This window comes from Oncorhynchus clarkii, chromosome 2, assembly GCF_045791955.1.
Source record: "Oncorhynchus clarkii lewisi isolate Uvic-CL-2024 chromosome 2, UVic_Ocla_1.0, whole genome shotgun sequence".
NCBI classification, from domain to species: Eukaryota; Metazoa; Chordata; class Actinopteri; order Salmoniformes; family Salmonidae; genus Oncorhynchus; species Oncorhynchus clarkii.
This window is the reverse complement of record NC_092148.1, coordinates 83,248,893-83,268,590: the sequence shown is the minus strand read 5'-3', so window position 1 is coordinate 83,268,590 and position 19,698 is coordinate 83,248,893. Positions and strand designations below refer to the sequence as shown.

General features: G+C 44.1%; 1 protein-coding gene across 6 annotated transcripts in view; it reads left to right on the top strand.

Moving 5' to 3' along the window:
* LOC139375080 (suppressor of tumorigenicity 7 protein homolog) overlaps positions 1-19,698 on the top strand; it is a 134,451-nt gene that overhangs the window by 45,447 nt on the left and 69,306 nt on the right. For 2 of the 6 annotated variants that reach the window (XM_071116529.1, XM_071116537.1), the window contains exon 1: positions 14,775-14,908. The exons of the other annotated variants lie outside the window; for them this stretch is intronic. In XM_071116529.1, the coding sequence (XP_070972630.1) occupies positions 14,902-14,908 (7 nt within the window). In that variant the 5' untranslated portion in view covers positions 14,775-14,901. Of the gene's footprint in view, positions 1-14,774; positions 14,909-19,698 lie in introns of those variants that run through there. 6 annotated transcript variants of the gene reach the window in all.

The window sequence follows — 19,698 nt, the reverse complement described above, 5'->3', positions numbered from 1 at the left end:
TTTGGAGAAATGTCCTCTGGTCTGATGAAACAAAAATACAACTGTTTGGCATAATGACTATCGTTATGTTTGGAGGAAAAAGGGGGAGGCTTGCAAGCCGAAGAACACCATCCCAACCGTGAAGCACGAGGGTGGCAGCATCATGTTGTGGGGGTGATTTGCTGCAGGAGGGACTGGTGCACTTCACAAAATAGATGGCATCATGAGGGAGGAAGATTATGTGGATATATTGAAGCAACATCTCAAGACATCAGTCAGGAAGTTAAAGCTTGGTCGCAAATGAGTCTTCCAAATGGACAATGGACCCCAAGCATACTTCCAAAGTTGTGGCAAAATGGCTTGAGGACATCAAAGTCAATGTATTTGAGTGGCCTTCACAAAGCCCTGACTTCAATCCCACTGAAAAAGCGTGCGCGAGCAAGGAGGCCAGGACAAAATTGATTTGATTTGATTTGAAATTCACCCAACTTATTGTGGGAAGCTTGTGGAAGACTACCCAAAACGTTTGACCCAAGTTAAACAATTTAAAGGCACTACTACCAAATACTAATTGAGTTTATGTAAACTTCTGACCCACTGGGAATGTGAAGAAAGGAATAAAAGCTGAAATAAGTAATTCTCTCTACTATTATTCTGACATTTCACATTCTTAAAATAAAGTGGTGATCCTAACTGACTTAAGACAGGGAATTTTTACTAGGATTAAATGTCAGAGAATTGTGAAAAACTGAGTTTAAATGTATTTGTCTAAGGTGTTTGTAAATTTACGACCTTCAACTGTATGAACAATGCTTATTCAACTGAGAATATAATACTGACAATATGAACGATACTTATTCAACTGAGAATATAATACGCGTATCAGTGCTAACAATAAGTTTGCTTTGAACCTTTTGAGGGCCATAGGAAGCAATCGCAATCTCCTAGCACTGTAGTGTGTCAATCTCTTCTAGCAGTGTAGTGTGTCAATCTCTTCTAGCAGTGTAGTGTGTCAATCTCCTCTAGCAGTGTCAATCTCTTCTAGCAGTGTATTGTGTCAATCTCCTCTAGCAGTGTAGTGTGTCAATCTCCTCTAGCAGTGTAGTGTGTCAATCTCTCCTAGCAGTGTAGTGTGTGAATCTCTCCTAGCAGTGTAGTGTGTCAGTCTCTTCTTGCAGTGTAGTGTGTCAATCTCCTCTAGCAGTGTAGTATGTCAAATCTCTTTTAGCAGTGTAGTGTGTCAATCTGTTCTAGCAGTGTAGTGTGTCAATCTGTTCTAGCAGTGTAGTGTGTCAAATCTCTTCTCGCAGTGTAGTGTGTCAATCTCCTCTAGCAGTGTAGTGTCAATCTCTTCTCGCAGTGTAGTATGTCAAATCTCTTTTAGCAATGTAGTGTGTCAATTTGTTCTAGCAGTGTAGTGTGTCAATCTGTTCTAGCAGTGTAGTGTGTCAATCTCTTCTAGCAGTGTAGTGTGTCAATCTCTTCTAGCAGTGTCAATCTCTTCTAGCAGTGTAGTGTGTCAATCTCCTCTAGCAGTGTAGTGTGTCAAATCTCTTCTAGCAGTGTAGTGTGTCAATCTCTTCTAGCATTGTAGTGTGTCAATCTCTTCTAGCATTGTAGTGTGTCCAATCTCCTCTAGCAGTGTAGTGTGTCAATCTCTTCTCGCAGTGTAGTGTGTCAATCTCTTCTAGCATTGTAGTGTGTCAATCTCTTCTAGCATTGTAGTGTGTCCAATCTCCTCTAGCAGTGTAGTGTGTCAAATCTCTTCTCGCAGTGTAGTGTGTCAATCTCCTCTAGCAGTGTCAATCTCCTCTAGCAGTGTAGTGTGTCAATCTCTTCTCGCAGTGTAGTGTGTCAATCTCTTCTAGCAGTGTAGTGTGTCAAATCTCTTCTCGCATTGTAGTGTGTCAATCTCCTCTAGCAGTGTAGTGTGTCAAATCTCTTCTCGCAGTGTAGTGTGTCAATCTCTTCTCGCAGTGTAGTGTGTCAATCTCTTCTAGCAATGTAGTGTGTCAATCTCCTCTAGCAGTGTAGTGTGTCAATCTCCTCTAGCAGTGTAGTGTGTCAATCTCCTCTAGCTTTGTAGTGTGTCAATCTCTTCTAGCAGTGTAGTGTGTCAATCTCCTCTAGCAGTGTAGTGTGTCAATCTCTTCTAGCAGTGTAGTGTGTCAATCTCCTCTAGCAGTGTAGTGTGTCAATCTCCTCTAGCAGTGTAGTGTGTCAATCTCCTCTAGCAGTGTAGTGTGTCAATCTCCTCTAGCAGTGTAGTGTGTCAATCTCCTCTAGCAGTGTAGTGTGTCAATCTCCTCTAGCAGTGTAGTGTGTCAATCTCCTCTAGTTTTGTAGTGTGTCAATCTCCTCTAGCAGTGTAGCGTGTCAATCTCCTCTAGCAGTGTAGTGTGTCAATCTCCTCTAGCAGTGTAGTGTGTCAATCTCCTCTAGCAGTGTAGTGTGTCAATCTCCTCTAGCAGTGTAGTGTGTCAATCTCCTCTAGCAGTGTAGTGTGTCAATCTCCTCTAGCAGTGTCGTGTGTCAATCTCCTCTAGCAGTGTAGTGTGTCAATCTCCTCTAGCAGTGTAGTGTGTCAATCTGTTCTAGCAGTGTAGTGTGTCAATCTCCTCTAGCAGTGTAGTGTGTCAATCTGTTCTAGCAGTGTAGTGTGTCAATCTCCTCTAGCTTTGTAGTGTGTCAATCTCCTCTAGCAGTGTAGTGTGTCAATCTCCTCTAGCAGTGTAGTGTGTCAATCTCCTCTAGCAGTGTAGTGTGTCAATCTCCTCTAGCAGTGTAGTGTGTCAATCTCCTCTAGCAGTGTAGGGTGTCAATCTCCTCTAGCAGTGTAGTGTGTCAATCTCCTCTAGCAGTGTAGTGTGTCAATCTGTTCTAGCAGTATAGTGTGTCAATCTCTTCTAGCAGTGTAGTGTGTCAATCTCCTCTAGCAGTGTAGTGTGTCAATCTCCTCTAGCCGTGTAGTGTGTCAATCTGTTCTAGCAGTGTAGTGTGTCAATCTGTTCTAGCAGTGTAGTGTGTCAATCTCCTCTAGCAGTGTAGTGTGTCAATCTCTTCTAGCAGTGTCAATCTCTTCTAGCAGTGTAGTGTGTCAATCTCCTCTAGCAGTGTAGTGTGTCAATCTCCTCTAGCAGTGTAGTGTGTCAATCTCCTCTAGCAGTGTAGTGTGTCAATCTCCTCTAGCAGTGTAGTGTGTCAATCTCCTCTAGCAGTGTAGTGTGTCAATCTCCTCTAGCAGTGTAGTGTGTCAATCCCCTCTAGCTTTGTAGTGTGTCAATCTGTTCTAGCAGTGTAGTGTGTCAATCTCCTCTAGCAGTGTAGTGTGTCAATCTCTTCTAGCAGTGTAGTGTGTCAATCGCAGTGTAGTGTGTCAATCTCTTCTCGCAGTGTAGTGTGTCAATCTCTTCTAGCAGTGTAGTGTGTCAAATCTCTTCTCGCATTGTAGTGTGTCAATCTCCTCTAGCAGTGTAGTGTGTCAAATCTCTTCTCGCAGTGTAGTGTCAATCTCTTCTCGCAGTGTAGTGTGTCAATCTCTTGTAGCAGTGTAGTGTGTCAATCTCCTCTAGCAGTGTAGTGTGTCAATCTCCTCTAGCAGTGTAGTGTGTCAATCTCCTCTAGCAGTGTAGTGTGTCAATATGTTCTAGCAGTGTAGTGTGTCAATCTCCTCTAGCTTTGTAGTGTGTCAATCTCCTCTAGCAGTGTAGTGTGTCAATCTCCTCTAGCAGTGTAGTGTGTCAATCTGTTCTAGCAGTGTAGTGTGTCAATCTCCTCTAGCAGTGTAGTGTGTCAATCTCCTCTAGCAGTGTAGTGTGTCAATCTGTTCTAGCAGTGTAGTGTGTCAATCTCTTCTAGCAGTGTAGTGTGTCAATCTCCTCTAGCAGTGTAGTGTGTCAATCTGTTCTAGCAGTGTAGTGTGTCAATCTCTTCTAGCAGTGTAGTGTGTCAATCTCTTCTAGAAGTGTAGTGTGTCAATCTCCTCTAGCAGTGTAGTGTGTCAATCTCCTCTAGCAGTGTAGTGTGTCAATCTCTCCTAGCAGTGTAGTGTGTCAATCTCTTCTCGCAGTGTAGTGTGTCAATCTCTTCTAGCAGTGTAGTGTGTCAATCTCCTCTAGCAGTGTAGTGTGTCAATCTCCTCTAGCAGTATAGTGTGTCAATCTCCTCTAGCAGTGTAGTGTGTCAATCTCTTCTAGCAGTGTAGTGTGTCAATCTCTTCTAGCAGTGTAGTGTGTCAATCTCCTCTAGCAGTGTCAATCTCCTCTAGCAGTGTAGTGTGTCAATCTCTTCTCGCAGTGTAGTGTGTCAAATCTCTTCTCGCATTGTAGTGTGTCAATCTCCTCTAGCAGTGTAGTGTGTCAAATCTCTTCTCGCAGTGTAGTGTGTCAATCTCTTCTAGCAGTGTAGTGTGTCAATCTCCTCTAGCAGTGTAGTGTGTCAATCTCATCTCGCAGTGTAGTGTGTCAATCTCCTCTAGCAGTGTAGTGTGTCAATCTCCTCTAGCAGTGTAGTGTGTCAATCTCTTCTAGCAGTGTAGTGTGTCAATCTCCTCTAGCAGTGTAGTGTGTCAATCTGTTCTAGCAGTGTAGTGTGTCAAATCTCTTCTCGCAGTGTAGTGTGTCAATCTCTTATCGCAGTGTAGTGTGTCAATCTCCTCTAGCAGTGTAGTGTCAATCTCTTCTCGCAGTGTAGTATGTCAAATCTCTTTTAGCAGTGTAGTGTGTCAATCTGTTCTAGCAGTGTCGTGTGTCAATCTGTTCTAGCAGTGTAGTGTGTCAATCTCTTCTAGCAGTGTCAATCTCTTCTAGCAGTGTAGTGTGTCAATCTCTTCTAGCAGTGTAGTTTGTCAATCTCCTCTAGCAGTGTAGTGTGTCAATCTCTTCTAGCAGTGTCAATCTCTTCTAGCAGTGTAGTGTGTCAATCTCCTCTAGCAGTGTAGTGTGTCAAATCTCTTCTCACAGTGTAGTGTGTCAATCTCTTCTAGCAGTGTAGTGTGTCAATCTCCTCTAGCAGTGTAGTGTGTCAATCTCTTCTCGCAGTGTAGTGTGTCAATCTCTTCTAGCATTGTAGTGTGTCAATCTCTTCTAGCATTGTAGTGTGTCCAATCTCCTCTAGCAGTGTAGTGTGTCAAATCTCTTCTCGCAGTGTAGTGTGTCAATCTCCTCTAGCAGTGTAGTGTGTCAATCTCTTCTCGCAGTGTAGTGTGTCAATCTCTTCTCGCAGTGTAGTGTGTCAATCTCTTCTAGCAGTGTAGTGTGTCTATCTCCTCTAGCAGTGTCAATCTCCTCTAGCAGTGTAGTGTGTCAAATCTCTTCTCGCATTGTAGTGTGTCAATCTCCTCTAGCAGTGTAGTGTGTCAAATCTCTTCTCGCAGTGTTGTGTGTCAATCTCTTCTCGCAGTGTAGTGTGTCAATCTCTTCTAGCAGTGTAGTGTGTCAATCTCCTCTAGCAGTGTAGTGTGTCAATCTCCTCTAGCAGTGTAGTGTGTCAATCTCCTCTAGCAGTGTAGTGTGTCAATCTCCTCTAGCAGTGTAGTGTGTCAATCTCCTCTAGCAGTGTAGTGTGTCAATCTCCTCTAGCAGTGTAGTGTGTCAATCTGTTCTAGCAGTGTAGTGTGTCAAATCTCTTCTCGCAGTGTAGTGTGTCAATCTCTTCTCGCAGTGTAGTGTGTCAATCTCCTCTAGCAGTGTAGTGTCAATCTCTTCTCGCAGTGTAGTATGTCAAATCTCTTTTAGCAGTGTAGTGTGTCAATCTGTTCTAGCAGTGTAGTGTGTCAATCTGTTCTAGCAGTGTAGTGTGTCAATCTCTTCTAGCAGTGTAGTTTGTCAATCTCCTCTAGCAGTGTAGTGTGTCAATCTCTTCTAGCAGTGTCAATCTCTTCTAGCAGTGTAGTGTGTCAATCTCCTCTAGCAGTGTAGTGTGTCAAATCTCTTCTCACAGTGTAGTGTGTCAATCTCTTCTAGCAGTGTAGTGTGTCAATCTCCTCTAGCAGTGTAGTGTGTCAATCTCTTCTCGCAGTGTAGTGTGTCAATCTCTTCTAGCATTGTAGTGTGTCAATCTCTTCTAGCATTGTAGTGTGTCCAATCTCCTCTAGCAGTGTAGTGTGTCAATCTCTTCTCGCAGTGTAGTGTGTCAATCTCTTCTCGCAGTGTAGTGTGTCAATCTCTTCTAGCAGTGTAGTGTGTCTATCTCCTCTAGCAGTGTCAATCTCCTCTAGCAGTGTAGTGTGTCAAATCTCTTCTCGCATTGTAGTGTGTCAATCTCCTCTAGCAGTGTAGTGTGTCAAATCTCTTCTCGCAGTGTTGTGTGTCAATCTCTTCTCGCAGTGTAGTGTGTCAATCTCTTCTAGCAGTGTAGTGTGTCAATCTCCTCTAGCAGTGTAGTGTGTCAATCTCCTCTAGCAGTGTAGTGTGTCAATCTCCTCTAGCAGTGTAGTGTGTCAATCTCTTCTAGCAGTGTAGTGTGTCAATCTCTTCTAGCAGTGTAGTGTGTCAATCTCCTCTAGCAGTGTCAATCTCCTCTAGCAGTGTCAATCTCCTCTAGCAGTGTCAATCTCCTCTAGCAGTGTAGTGTGTCAATCTCCTCTAGCAGTGTAGTGTGTCAATCTCTTCTAGCAGTGTAGTGTGTCAATCTCCTCTAGCAGTGTCAATCTCCTCTAGCAGTGTAGTGTGTCAATCTCTTCTAGCAGTGTAGTGTGTCAATCTCCTCTAGCAGTGTCAATCTCCTCTAGCAGTTTCAATCTCCTCTAGCAGTGTAGTGTGTCAATCTCCTCTAGCTTTGTAGTGTGTCAATCTCTTCTAGCAGTGTAGTGTGTCAATCTCCTCTAGCAGTGTAGTGTGTCAATCTGTTCTAGCAGTGTAGTGTGTCAATCTCCTCTAGCAGTGTAGTGTGTCAATCTCCTCTAGCAGTGTAGTGTGTCAATCTGTTCTAGCAGTGTAGTGTGTCAATCTCCTCTAGCAGTGTAGTGTGTCAATCTCCTCTAGCAGTGTAGTGTGTCAATCTCCTCTAGCAGTGTAGTGTGTCAATCTCCTCTAGCAGTGTAGTGTGTCAATCTCCTCTAGCAGTGTAGTGTGTCAATCTCCTCTAGCAGTGTAGTGTGTCAATCTCCTCTAGCAGTGTAGTGTGTCAATCTGTTCTTGCAGTGTAGTGTGTCAAATCTCTTCTCGCAGTGTAGTGTGTCAATCTCCTCTAGCAGTGTCAATCTCCTCTAGCAGTGTCAATCTCCTCTAGCAGTGTAGTGTGTCAATCTCCTCTAGCAGTGTAGTGTGTCAATCTCCTCTAGCAGTGTCAATCTCCTCTAGCAGTTTCAATCTCCTCTAGCAGTGTAGTGTGTCAATCTCCTCTAGCAGTGTAGTGTGTCAATCTCCTCTAGCTTTGTAGTGTGTCAATCTCCTCTAGCAGTGTAGTGTGTCAATCTGTTCTAGCAGTGTAGTGTGTCAATCTCCTCTAGCAGTGTCAATCTCCTCTAGCAGTGTAGTGTGTCAATCTCTTCTAGCAGTGTAGTGTGTCAATCTCCTCTAGCAGTGTAGTGTGTCAATCTGTTCTAGCAGTGTAGTGTGTCAATCTCCTCTAGCAGTGTAGTGTGTCAATCTCCTCTAGCAGTGTAGTGTGTCAATCTCCTCTAGCAGTGTAGTGTGTCAATCTCCTCTAGCAGTGTAGTGTGTCAATCTCCTCTAGCAGTGTAGTGTGTCAATCTCCTCTAGCAGTGTAGTGTGTCAATCTGTTCTTGCAGTGTAGTGTGTCAAATCTCTTCTCGCAGTGTAGTGTGTCAATCTCTTCTCGCAGTGTAGTGTGTCAATCTCCTCTAGCAGTGTAGTGTCAATCTCTTCTCGCAGTGTAGTATGTCAAATCTCTTTTAGCAGTGTAGTGTGTCAATCTGTTCTAGCAGTGTAGTGTGTCAATCTGTTCTAGCAGTGTAGTGTGTCAATCTCTTCTAGCAGTGTAGTTTGTCAATCTCCTCTAGCAGTGTAGTGTGTCAATCTCTTCTAGCAGTGTAGTGTGTCAATCTCCTCTAGCAGTGTAGTGTGTCAAATCTCTTCTCACAGTGTAGTGTGTCAATCTCCTCTAGCAGTGTCAATCTCCTCTAGCAGTGTCAATCTCCTCTAGCAGTGTCAATCTCCTCTAGCAGTGTAGTGTGTCAATCTCCTCTAGCAGTGTAGTGTGTCAATCTCTTCTAGCAGTGTAGTGTGTCAATCTCCTCTAGCAGTGTCAATCTCCTCTAGCAGTGTCAATCTCCTCTAGCAGTGTAGTGTGTCAATCTCTTCTAGCAGTGTAGTGTGTCAATCTCCTCTAGCAGTGTCAATCTCCTCTAGCAGTGTCAATCTCCTCTAGCAGTGTAGTGTGTCAATCTCCTCTAGCAGTGTAGTGTGTCAATCTCTTCTAGCAGTGTAGTGTGTCAATCTCCTCTAGCAGTGTCAATCTCCTCTAGCAGTGTCAATCTCCTCTAGCAGTGTCAATCTCCTCTAGCAGTGTAGTGTGTCAATCTCCTCTAGCAGTGTAGTGTGTCAATCTCCTCTAGCTTTGTAGTTTGTCAATCTCTTCTAGCAGTGTAGTGTGTCAATCTCCTCTAGCAGTGTAGTGTGTCAATCTCTTCTAGCAGTGTAGTGTGTCAATCTCCTCTAGCAGTGTAGTGTGTCAATCTCTTCTAGCAGTGTAGTGTGTCAATCTCCTCTAGCAGTGTAGTGTGTCAATCTCCTCTAGCAGTGTAGTGTGTCAATCTCCTCTAGCAGTGTAGTGTGTCAATCTCCTCTAGCAGTGTCAATCTCCTCTAGCAGTGTAGTGTGTCAATCTCCTCTAGCTTTGTAGTGTGTCAATCTCCTCTAGCAGTGTAGTGTGTCAATCTCCTCTAGCAGTGTAGTGTGTCAATCTCCTCTAGCAGTGTAGTGTGTCAATCTCCTCTAGCAGTGTAGTGTGTCAATCTCCTCTAGCAGTGTAGTGTGTCAATCTCCTCTAGCAGTGTAGTGTGTCAATCTCCTCTAGCAGTGTAGTGTGTCAATCTCCTCTAGCAGTGTAGTGTGTCAATCTCCTCTAGCAGTGTCAATCTCCTCTAGCAGTGTCAATCTCCTCTAGCAGTGTAGTGTGTCAATCTCCTCTAGCTTTGTAGTGTGTCAATCTCTTCTAGCAGTGTAGTGTGTCAATCTCCTCTAGCAGTGTAGTGTGTCAATCTCTTCTAGCAGTGTAGTGTGTCAATCTCCTCTAGCAGTGTAGTGTGTCAATCTCTTCTAGCAGTGTAGTGTGTCAATCTCCTCTAGCAGTGTAGTGTGTCAATCTCCTCTAGCAGTGTAGTGTGTCAATCTCCTCTAGCAGTGTAGTGTGTCAATCTCCTCTAGCAGTGTCAATCTCCTCTAGCAGTGTAGTGTGTCAATCTCCTCTAGCTTTGTAGTGTGTCAATCTCCTCTAGCAGTGTAGTGTGTCAATCTCCTCTAGCAGTGTAGTGTGTCAATCTCCTCTAGCAGTGTAGTGTGTCAATCTCCTCTAGCAGTGTAGTGTGTCAATCTCCTCTAGCAGAGTAGTGTGTCAATCTCCTCTAGCAGTGTAGTGTGTCAATCTGTTCTAGCAGTGTAGTGTGTCAATCTCCTCTAGCAGTGTAGTGTGTCAATCTCCTCTAGCAGTGTAGTGTGTCAATCTGTTCTAGCAGTGTAGTGTGGCAATCTCTTCTAGCAGTGTAGTGTGTCAATCTCCTCTAGCAGTGTAGTGTGTCAATCTGTTCTAGCAGTGTAGTGTGTCAATCTCTTCTAGCAGTGTAGTGTGTCATTCTCCTCTAGCAGTGTAGTGTGTCAATCTCCTCTAGCAGTGTAGTGTGTCAATCTCTTCTAGCAGTGTCAATCTCTTCTAGCAGTGTAGTGTGTCAATCTCCTCTAGCAGTGTAGTGTGTCAATCTCCTCTAGCAGTGTAGTGTGTCAATCTCCTCTAGCAGTGTAGTGTGTCAATCTCCTCTAGCAGTGTAGTGTGTCAATCTCCTCTAGCTTTGTAGTGTCTTTTCCATTCTTCTGTTGACATGTTTCACATTTAGCCTGTAGATGCTTCACTTACCAATAAGAAGTGCAAGTCAGAACTGAAGTGGGGGACTTCCACCACTTGTGGACTTTTGATGACGCCTGTTGTCCAAACAGCTGTAGCCCACGCATGGGTCTATTCTATGTCTTTGAGCCTCGGCAGTGTAGCTTTAGGTAGGTATTTACAGCATCAAATCAAATGTTGTTTGTCACAAACACATTGTTAGCAGATGTTAGTGCGAGTGTAGGGAAATGCTTGTGCTTCTAGTTCCGACAGTGCAGTAGTATCTAACAAGTAATCTAACAATTCCCTATCAACTACCTAATACACACAAATCTAAAGGGGTGAATGAGAATATGTACATCTAAGTATATGGATGAGCGATGGCCGAGCGGTATAGCCAAGTTGCAATAGATGGTTTAAAATACAGTATATACAGTGCCTTGCGAAAGTATTCGCCCCCCTTGAACTTTGCGACCTTTTGCCACATTTCAGGTTTCAAACATAAAGATATAAAACTGTATTTTTTTGTGAAGAATCAACAACAAGTGGGACACAATCATGAAGTGGAACGACATTTATTGGATATTTCAAACTTTTTTAACAAATCAAAAACTGAAAAATTGGGCGTGCAAAATTATTCAGCCCCCTTAAGTTAATACTTTGTAGCGCCACCTTTTGCTGCGATTACAGCTGTAAGTCGCTTGGGGTATGTCTCTATCAGTTTTGCACATTGAGAGACTGACATTTTTTCCCATTCCTCCTTGCAAAACAGCTCGAGCTCAGTGAGGTTGGATGAAGAGCATTTGTGAACAGCAGTTTTCAGTTCTTTCCACAGATTCTCGATTGGATTCATGTCTGGACTTTGACTTGGCCATTCTAACACCTGGATATGTTTATTTTTGAACCATTCCATTGTAGATTTTGCTTTATGTTTTGGATCATTGTCTTGTTGGAAGACAAATCTCCGTCCCAGTCTCAGGTCTTTTGCAGACTCCATCAGGTTTTCTTCCAGACTGGTCCTGTATTTGGCTCCATCCATCTTCCCATCAATTTTAACCATCTTCCCTGTCCCTGCTGAAGAAAAGCAGGCCCAAACCATGATGCTGCCACCACCATGTTTGACAGTGGGGATGGTGTGTTCAGCTGTGTTGCTTTTACGCCAAACATAACGTTTTGCATTGTTGCCAAAAAGTTCAATTTTGGTTTCATCTGACCAGAGCACCTTCTTCCACATGTTTGGTGTGTCTCCCAGGTGGCTTGTGGCAAACTTTAAACTACACTTTTTATGGATATCTTTAAGAAATGGCTTTCTTCTTGCCACTCTTCCATAAAGGCCAGATTTGTGCAATATACGACTGATTGTTGTCCTATGGACAGAGTCTCCCATCTCAGCTGTAGATCTCTGCAGTTCATCCAGAGTGATCATGGGCCTCTTGGCTGCATCTCTGATCAGTCTTCTCCTTGTATGAGCTGAAAGTTTAGAGGGACGGCCAGGTCTTGGTAGATTTGCAGTGGTCTGATACTCCTTCCATTTCAATATTATCGCTTGCACAGTGCTCCTTGGGATGTTTAAAGCTTGGGAAATCTTTTTGTATCCAAATCCGGCTTTAAACTTCTTCACAACAGTATCTCGGACCTGCCTGGTGTGTTCCTTGTTCTTCATGATGCTCTCTGCGCTTTTAACAGACCCCTGAGACTATCACAGTGCAGGTGCATTTATACAGAGACTTGATTACACACAGGTGGATTGTATTTATCATCATTAGTCATTTAGGTCAACATTGGATCATTCAGAGATCCTCACTGAACTTCTGGAGAGAGTTTGCTGCACTGAAAGTAAAGGGGCTGAATAATTTTGCACGCCCAATTTTTCAGTTTTTGATTTGTTAAAAAAGTTTGAAATATCCAATAAATGTCGTTCCACTTCATGATTGTGTCCCACTTGTTGTTGATTCTTCACAAAAAAATACAGTTTTATATCTTTATGTTTGAAGCCTGAAATGTGGCAAAAGGTCGCAAAGTTCAAGGGGGCCGAATACTTTCGCAAGGCACTGTACATATGATATGAGTAATGTAAGATATGTAAACCTTTATTAAAGTGGTATTGTGACTAGTGATCCATTTATTAAAGTGGCCAGTGATTGGGTCTCAGTATAGGCAGCACCCTCTCTAAGTTAGTGATTGTTGTTTAGCAGTCTGATGGCCTTGAGATAGAAGCTGTTTTTCATTCTTTCGGTCCCAGCTTTGATGCACCTGCACTGACCTAGCGGGGTGAACAGGCAGTGGCTCGGGTGGTTGATGTCCTTGATGATCTTTTTGGCCTTCCTGTGACATCGGGTGGTGTAGGTGTCCTGGAGGGCAGGTAGATTGCCCCTGATGATGCGTTGTGCAGACCTCACTACCTTCTGGAGAGCCTTGCGGTTGAGGGCTGACAGGCTGTGATACAGCCGACAGAATGCTCTCGGTTGTGCAGCTGTAAAAGTTTCTCAGGGTTTTGGGTGACAGGCCAAATTTCTTCAGCCTCCTGAGGTTGAAGAGGTGCTATTGCGCCTTCACCACACTGTATGTGTGGGTGGACCGTTTCAGTTTTTCTGTGATGTGTACGCCAAGGAACTTAACTTTCCACCTTCCCCACTGCTGTCCCTTCGATGTGGATAGGGGGGTGCTCCCTCTGCTGTTTCCTGAAGTCCAGGAAGTTTTGGAAGTTTGATAACGGCGTATATAACTTTGACGGCAACCAGCTGTCACTTTCTGTTACCGTGGTTACCCGGCCTGCCCTATGAGCAGTAGAAACGGATGGCTCAGGGTCTGGTTTCTGTGGTATCTGCCCACTACTGCTATTTTTGTTTTAGTGAGAAGCTTAGTTGGTAACTAGAACCTGAGGGAAGTAAAAATAAAAATAAAAAAAAGGTTTTTATTTTATATTAAGGTGTTTGTTATTTATTCACAAATGGCCTAGATGGTTTTTCAAGGGACTGCTGAGATTTTAAAAAACAAAAACATTTTTTAACCTTTATTTAACTAGGCAAGTCAGTTAAGATCAAATTCTTATTTTCAATGACGGCCTAGGAACAGTGGGTTAACTGCCTGTTCAGATAGAGCTTTGTTGGACGGTGTTTACTGTTGTAATAAACAATCCAGATCAAGTTTACCTGTCACTGACCAGTGTCTTTTCAATAACCTTTTACAGTATAGCACGTTGCTGCTTAATTGAGGCACACTTTGATAATGTTTGCACTCACACCTGTACAATTTCTTATGATCCAAAGCCAGTTTGCCAGAACAGGTGGATTTACCAGTTGCGCTCTTATTCAGTGGAAATGACTTCTCCAGTAAGCTCTGGTCCCTCAGGCTTCAGTAAGCTCTGGTCCCTCAGGCTTCAGTAAGCTCTGGTCCCTCAGGCTTCAGTAAGCTCTGGTCCCTCAGGCTCCAGTAAGCTCTGGTCCCTCAGGCTTAAGTAAGCTCTGGTCCCTCAGGCTTCAGTAAGCTCTGGTCCCTCATGCTTCAGTAAGCTCTGGTCCCTCAGGCTTCAGTAAGCTCTGGTCCCTCAGGCTTAAGTAAGCTCTGGTCCCTCAGGCTCCAGTAAGCTCTGGTCCCTCAGGCTTCAGTAAGCTCTGGTCCCTCAGGCTTCAGTAAGCTCTGGTCCCTCAGGCTCCAGTAAGCTCTGGTCCCTCAGGTTTCCGTAAGCTCTGGTCCCTCAGGCTTCAGTAAGCTCTGGTCCCTCAGGCTTCAGTAAGCTCTGGTCCCTCCGGCTTCAGTAAGCTCTGGTCCCTCAGGCTTCAGCTGATGGTGTGATTCTATCAAAGCCACCCTCAGAGCTATAGCAGTTCCCCTTATCCTCAGGAGCCTCAGTCAGTAAGTCAGTCTGACTAAGTGTGGCCTCCATGATATGTGGATGAAGTATGGAATGAGAACCACTGTTTGAAGAGTCAAACAACTTGAGCCCTCTTCATGTTGACTGCTAGGTTGGTGATAGTGAGCGAGCTTTCAAGGACACCGATGTATTAGATGTTCCGCTTTGTGTTTTGAAATGCAAATGCATTCAACTCTGATGTTGTTCAAGCATCTCTCTTCAAGGCATGTTGATTTTGTTGAGAAGAAGTCGAGACAAGCTCAGAGCAGTTGGTTCAGAGGGATCTTCTTTACAAAAGCATAACATTCCTCGTCATGTTCCTTCACAACTCTACCACTGTATGATTTAGACCAATCACATCAGACATTTAATTACATTGGGCTCTCTGGCAGTTGTCAGGTTCTTATTAGGCTCTATTGGAAGAAAGGCAACAGAAAAATATTACAGAGCAGGTGCTGGATTTGTTTATTCATTAAATAAATGAAGAGTGAAACCACACCCACTGCATTCTATTCTCCTACGTGGTTTATTGACAATGTTTCAACCACTCAGGTCTTTTATTAGGTCCGGAAAGACAACATCCCATCTCCGAGCTGGTTGAGACATGTCATTAATGGAGTAGACTATTTCAATTCACACTCTTTTTCTCTCTCTCTCTCTAGCTACGTCTTCTAACGTCTTCTAGTCTTGTGTAGGGTCGTTGAGAGGGGTTGTCATGGTTACCTTTTCATGCGAAGGTGAAAGAGCAGCCCACCCCCACATTAAAATGGGAGCTTTTGATTGGTTGAGCCGCTGGTTACAGACCCCCTCCTGATTCTACGGTGTCACTAGAGAGGGCAGACTAGTCATGCATTATGATTGGCCTGGCCAGCTGTCACTCAAAAGCAGCTGCCTATCACGTACACAGAAGCTAGACTGAGGGCATTGAGGCCCCCCCCCCCAAGCACATTGTGTGTGTGTGCTCTTAGACTGGGTTTTATTGCCTTGACTCACTGTGTGCTCTTTGTGTGTGGTTTGATTTTCCTGTGGTGGGTTTCTCTGGCTATCATCACAGCGGATGTCACAGAGAAATGGAAGGTGAGTTATAGTCTATACTAGAGTCTGTGTTGTAGCCTACGTAGTGTGCATCAGCTTCTCTTTACACAGCTTGAGTGGGGTGAGATGGTGAGCTCTATTCTGTTGGGTTATCTATTGGGCTAGGCTAGGTTAATGACATTTTTGATAGTGTAGTGTACAGTTGCTACATAGAGTGAAACTACTGTTCGTCTCTATTCCTGAACTCAACAGTTTGCTCGTGTGTGGGTGAGCCGAGGGGCTGTTCATATAAACATTAACCTGTACTGTGTGTTTGTTTACACTTGTGTGTTTGTTTTGTCTCTGTGCCCGTGTGTGTGTGTGTGTGTGTGTGTGTGTGTGTGTGTGTGTGTGTGTGTGTGTGTGTGTGTGTGTGTGTGTGTGTGTTCATACATTGAAGTTATCTGCTAGCTTGTGTGTACATAAGGATCCATAGAGCTAGTTTAGAATACCAGTGTCCCTGGCAGATAGGCCTGTCCTGTGTCCCCAATGGCACTATATTCCCTATATAATGCAGTGTTTTGGACCAAGGCCTGTAGGGAATAGAGACCTGTCTCTGTTCTTGGTCATTTTTGTTGCTTGGTCATTGTTGCTGAGAAACACCAGGCTACTCCATTGTCTTATCAATAAACCTGAATGTGTGTCAGTAGGTAAATGAAGAAGACGCAAAGGGCTCCCTATCTGGTATAAGGTTGAGCCATATTAAACATGTGGTGGGGATCTCAGTGACGGATCTCAATGCAGGGTTATATTCGTTAGGGAACACTAGCAAAACGTTTTGCAACAGACAACAAAAATGAGTGTTTATTGGCCAGGTAATCCCTCCCTGTTTCAATCGGTTTTATTCCATTTTTGTGCCTAATAAATACAACCACCAGCTTTTGGAAAGTAATTTTATCCAGACCATTTCATTTACATTGGGCCATAACCCTTCATCACCCATGCGAGTGTCTCACCTTCCCCTGGCTGCCATAACAGGTGAGATGATACCCAGCCCACTTCCTGTGTTCCCAAAAGGTCACATAGGTAGTTAAAACACAAAATGGGCCGTGCTGCGGCGGCCGCGGAGCATCCCTAAAAGCCATCCATACGAGCCGAGACAGATGTGGATGCTAATCGCCTCTGCAACCCCAAACATTTGGGCATTACTAGCCAAACCACAGTGACACAGAGGGGGACATTCTAAGCGGAGAATATAGCGAATGGACTCCACACAGAGCTCTAGTAGTTTCTGACTGTGTGTGATTTATCATTCTGAACAGAACAGTTTCTATTATCATTATCAGCAGTCACCTGGGTGTCCTTACTGAAGGGCACATACTGTATCTATTGGTCTGCAATGACATTTAGTTTTTTCCCTGCTAGAATCGCTGTCTTGATTATCAAGCCAGTTTACATTTTCTGTAGACATGGTATCACCATGATGGTGGGTCAGCCGAGCCTTAATGAATTACCAATTTATGCTACCTCATATTTACACTGATGTTACAATGTTCTCAATCTCTTACAACAGTTAAACTAGTACGAGTGAAGCCCTTATAGTATTGATATTGCAGTGTCATAATGCAACTCAACAGAGCATCCAGGTTCAGGTTTATTTATCACACCTTTTCATTTCCTCTGTGCTATTATGATGTTTAAAGGTGCCAGACAGACATGACTCTGCATCCGGTTCTGCAACATTGACATTCTAGCAACGTAGAGTAAACACCACATTTTACATAGGCCTATACGCCACACTACAGGCCTCTCCCATAGTGTGGTCTATGTCAGGTCTGTGGGGCTGTGGTTCCTCCATAATGCCCCCCTCTCAGTAGGAGAGGAGACCCACTCCAGAAGGGTGAATAGGCATAGGGGCCCAGCTGCTACTGTGGTAGAGGATGGGCGTGTGTATCTGGTTGAGAGGAGGGCTGTCTGAGTGGGGTCTTTGTCCCAGCCGATCGCTCTATAACTGGCGTCTCCCTAAGAAGGAACACCCGGCTTCCTTCTGGAGCAGCATCCAATAGCATCCTGTTATCCCCACTATAACTGTACAAGTATTTCTCCTACAAATAGCCTAATGAGCCGCCGGCCCTAGTGCTGTTTGCACCCCCCACTCTGAAACTAGGCCGAATTGAAACCAACGGAAGGGAAATTGAACATTTAGGTGGTGTTAACATGATTGAATGTTAACAGGTTTTTCTGCCCAGGAGAAGGGCTTAAAACTGTTACAGCTACACCACACTACCAGGGATGCAGTTGAGCGGGGTTTGTCCTCCTTTACCACCACATCCTTGGATACTACATTACCCACAATCCCACATTGAGGCCGAACCTACGAACAGATAACAGCAGCCCTGTCCACCTCGTTATGAGATGATCTAGTTGTAGTGTTGTGGGTGTTCTGCATAGGGCCTTAGCTGAGAAGAGGATAGCTGCAGCTCAATGTGTAGACCCGGAGTGTGGACCCGGAGTGTGGACCCGGAGTGTGGACCCGGAGTGTGGACCCGGAGTGTGGACCCGGAGTGTGGACCCGGAGTGTAGACAAGTGGGTGTCAAAGGGAAAGTGATGGGCATGTGGAATGAAGTGGGTGAGTCAAGTGCTCTGCTATAGGTTAGACATTTCGGATTGAGCTGTGTTTCGTTTTCTTATTTTATCTTCTGTTTCTTACCACGTAACCACCGTGAGCTTCCGTATTGCCAGAGTTTGGACTTCTGTTTTTAAGATGGAGAAGTTAGTCGTATTTCACTGTTAGTTTTACCCAAATAATTGTACATTTTCAGTTTTAAAGTACTGATGACGGGTGTACTCTTGTTTCATGCGTCGTATGCGTGTGCTTACTGTGACTGTCACTCTGATACTATGCAGCTACTTCCCATGCCTTTGCCAGACAGCATTGCTTGTCAAGCGGGAACGAAGGGCACTGTGTCCCGGTGTTGTTGCCGTTCATGCCCTACCTTTTAACTAAAATGTATGTGCATGTATAATGGTGACATCTAGATTGTTACCAGTATTAGGATACACTTACCCTAACTATGTTTTTTTTGTGGCAGTTTTTTATTTTATTTTTGCATTTTCCAATTAAGAACATTCAAAACAAAAGTGAAAAGATATTAGACAACGATAGGACAAAGTGACAGTAACAGACGAGCGTAACAAAAAATAAAAATAACTATATATACAAACATACAATAAAAAATTATAATAATGAGACATTGGATCATATGGTCACCTGCTGTATCATACACTTGGCCCTAATCAAGTGTATGATAGCTACAGATGCGGTCAAATATATTGGCACCCTTACACAGGTCATGCTTCCTTCTAAATATACATTGAAAAAGCATTTGGTGTTCACCCGTGTAGGTCTATTTGTTTGATTTACAACTGCGCAGGACCCCATTTTTATTTTTTGTAAGTGCAATGGTGTCATAAATGGAGCCGGAGGGGAAGGCTGCTGTTTTACGGCCCCTAACCAACTGCAATATTTTGTTTTTGTTTGTAATTATTTTGTACATAATGTTGCTGCTACCATCTCTTATGACCGAAAAACAGCTTCTGGATAGCAGAACATTGAACAATCTTTAATGATTCCGAAGCGAAGGATATGCTGCTTCTCCGAGACCAGGTCCAAATCGCTGTCATTCACATGAAGAAAAGACTGAATACAGGGGGTGGAGATCGGGGTGCCTTGGGAGAATTCGTCGGCGAGTGGGTAACCCGCCTCCCACATCTGTTCTATTGGCCAATGTGCAATTACTGGAGAATAAACTGGATGATCTCCGTTCAAGACTATTCTACCAACGGGACATTAAAAACTGTAATATCTTATGTTTTTCACTGTGTCGTGGCTGAACGACTACACGGATAATATACAGTTGGCTGGGTTTTCCATGCATCGGCAGGACAGAACAGCTACGTCTGGTAAGACGAAGGGTGGGGGTGTGTATCTATTTGTCAATAACAGCTGGTACGCGATGTCTAATATTAAAGAAGTCTCGAGGTATTGCTCGGCTGAGGTAGAGTACCTCATGATAAGCTGTAGACCACACTATCTAGACATCTATATTTTCCGTAGCCGTCTATTTACCACCACAAACTGATGCTGGCACCTAAGACTGCACTCAACGAGCGGTTTAAGGCCATAAGCAAACAAGAAAATGCTCATCCAGAAAAAATGCTCATCCGGCACTCCTAGTGGTCAGGGACTTTAATGCAGGCAAGCTTAAATCCGTTTTACCTAATTTCTACCAGTAACCAGAGGGAAAAAAACTCTAGACCACCTTTACGCCACACACAGAGACGCATACAAAGCTTACCCTCCATTTGGCAAATCTGACCATAATTATATCCTCCCAATTCTTGCTTACAAGCCAAAACTAAAGCCGGAAGTGCCAGTGACTCGCTCAATACGGAAGTGGTCTGATGATGCGGATGCTACGCTACAGGACTGTTTTGCTAGTAAAGACTGGAAAATGTTCCTGGAATCATCCAATAGCATTGAGGAGTGTACCACCTCCGTCACCGGCTTCATCAATAAGTGCATCGACAACGTCATCCCAACAGTGACAGTACGTACATATCCCAACCAAAAGCCATGGATTACAGGCAACAGACGCACTGAGCTAAAGGCTAGAACTGCCGCTTTCAAGGAGTGGGACACCAATCCAGAAGCTTATAAGAAATCCCTTTATGTTCCGGACAACTGTGTGATCACATTCTCCGTAGCCGATGTGAGCAAGATCTTTAAACAGGTCAACATTCACAAGGCCGCGAAGCCAGATGGATTACCAGGATGTGCACTCCAGGATGT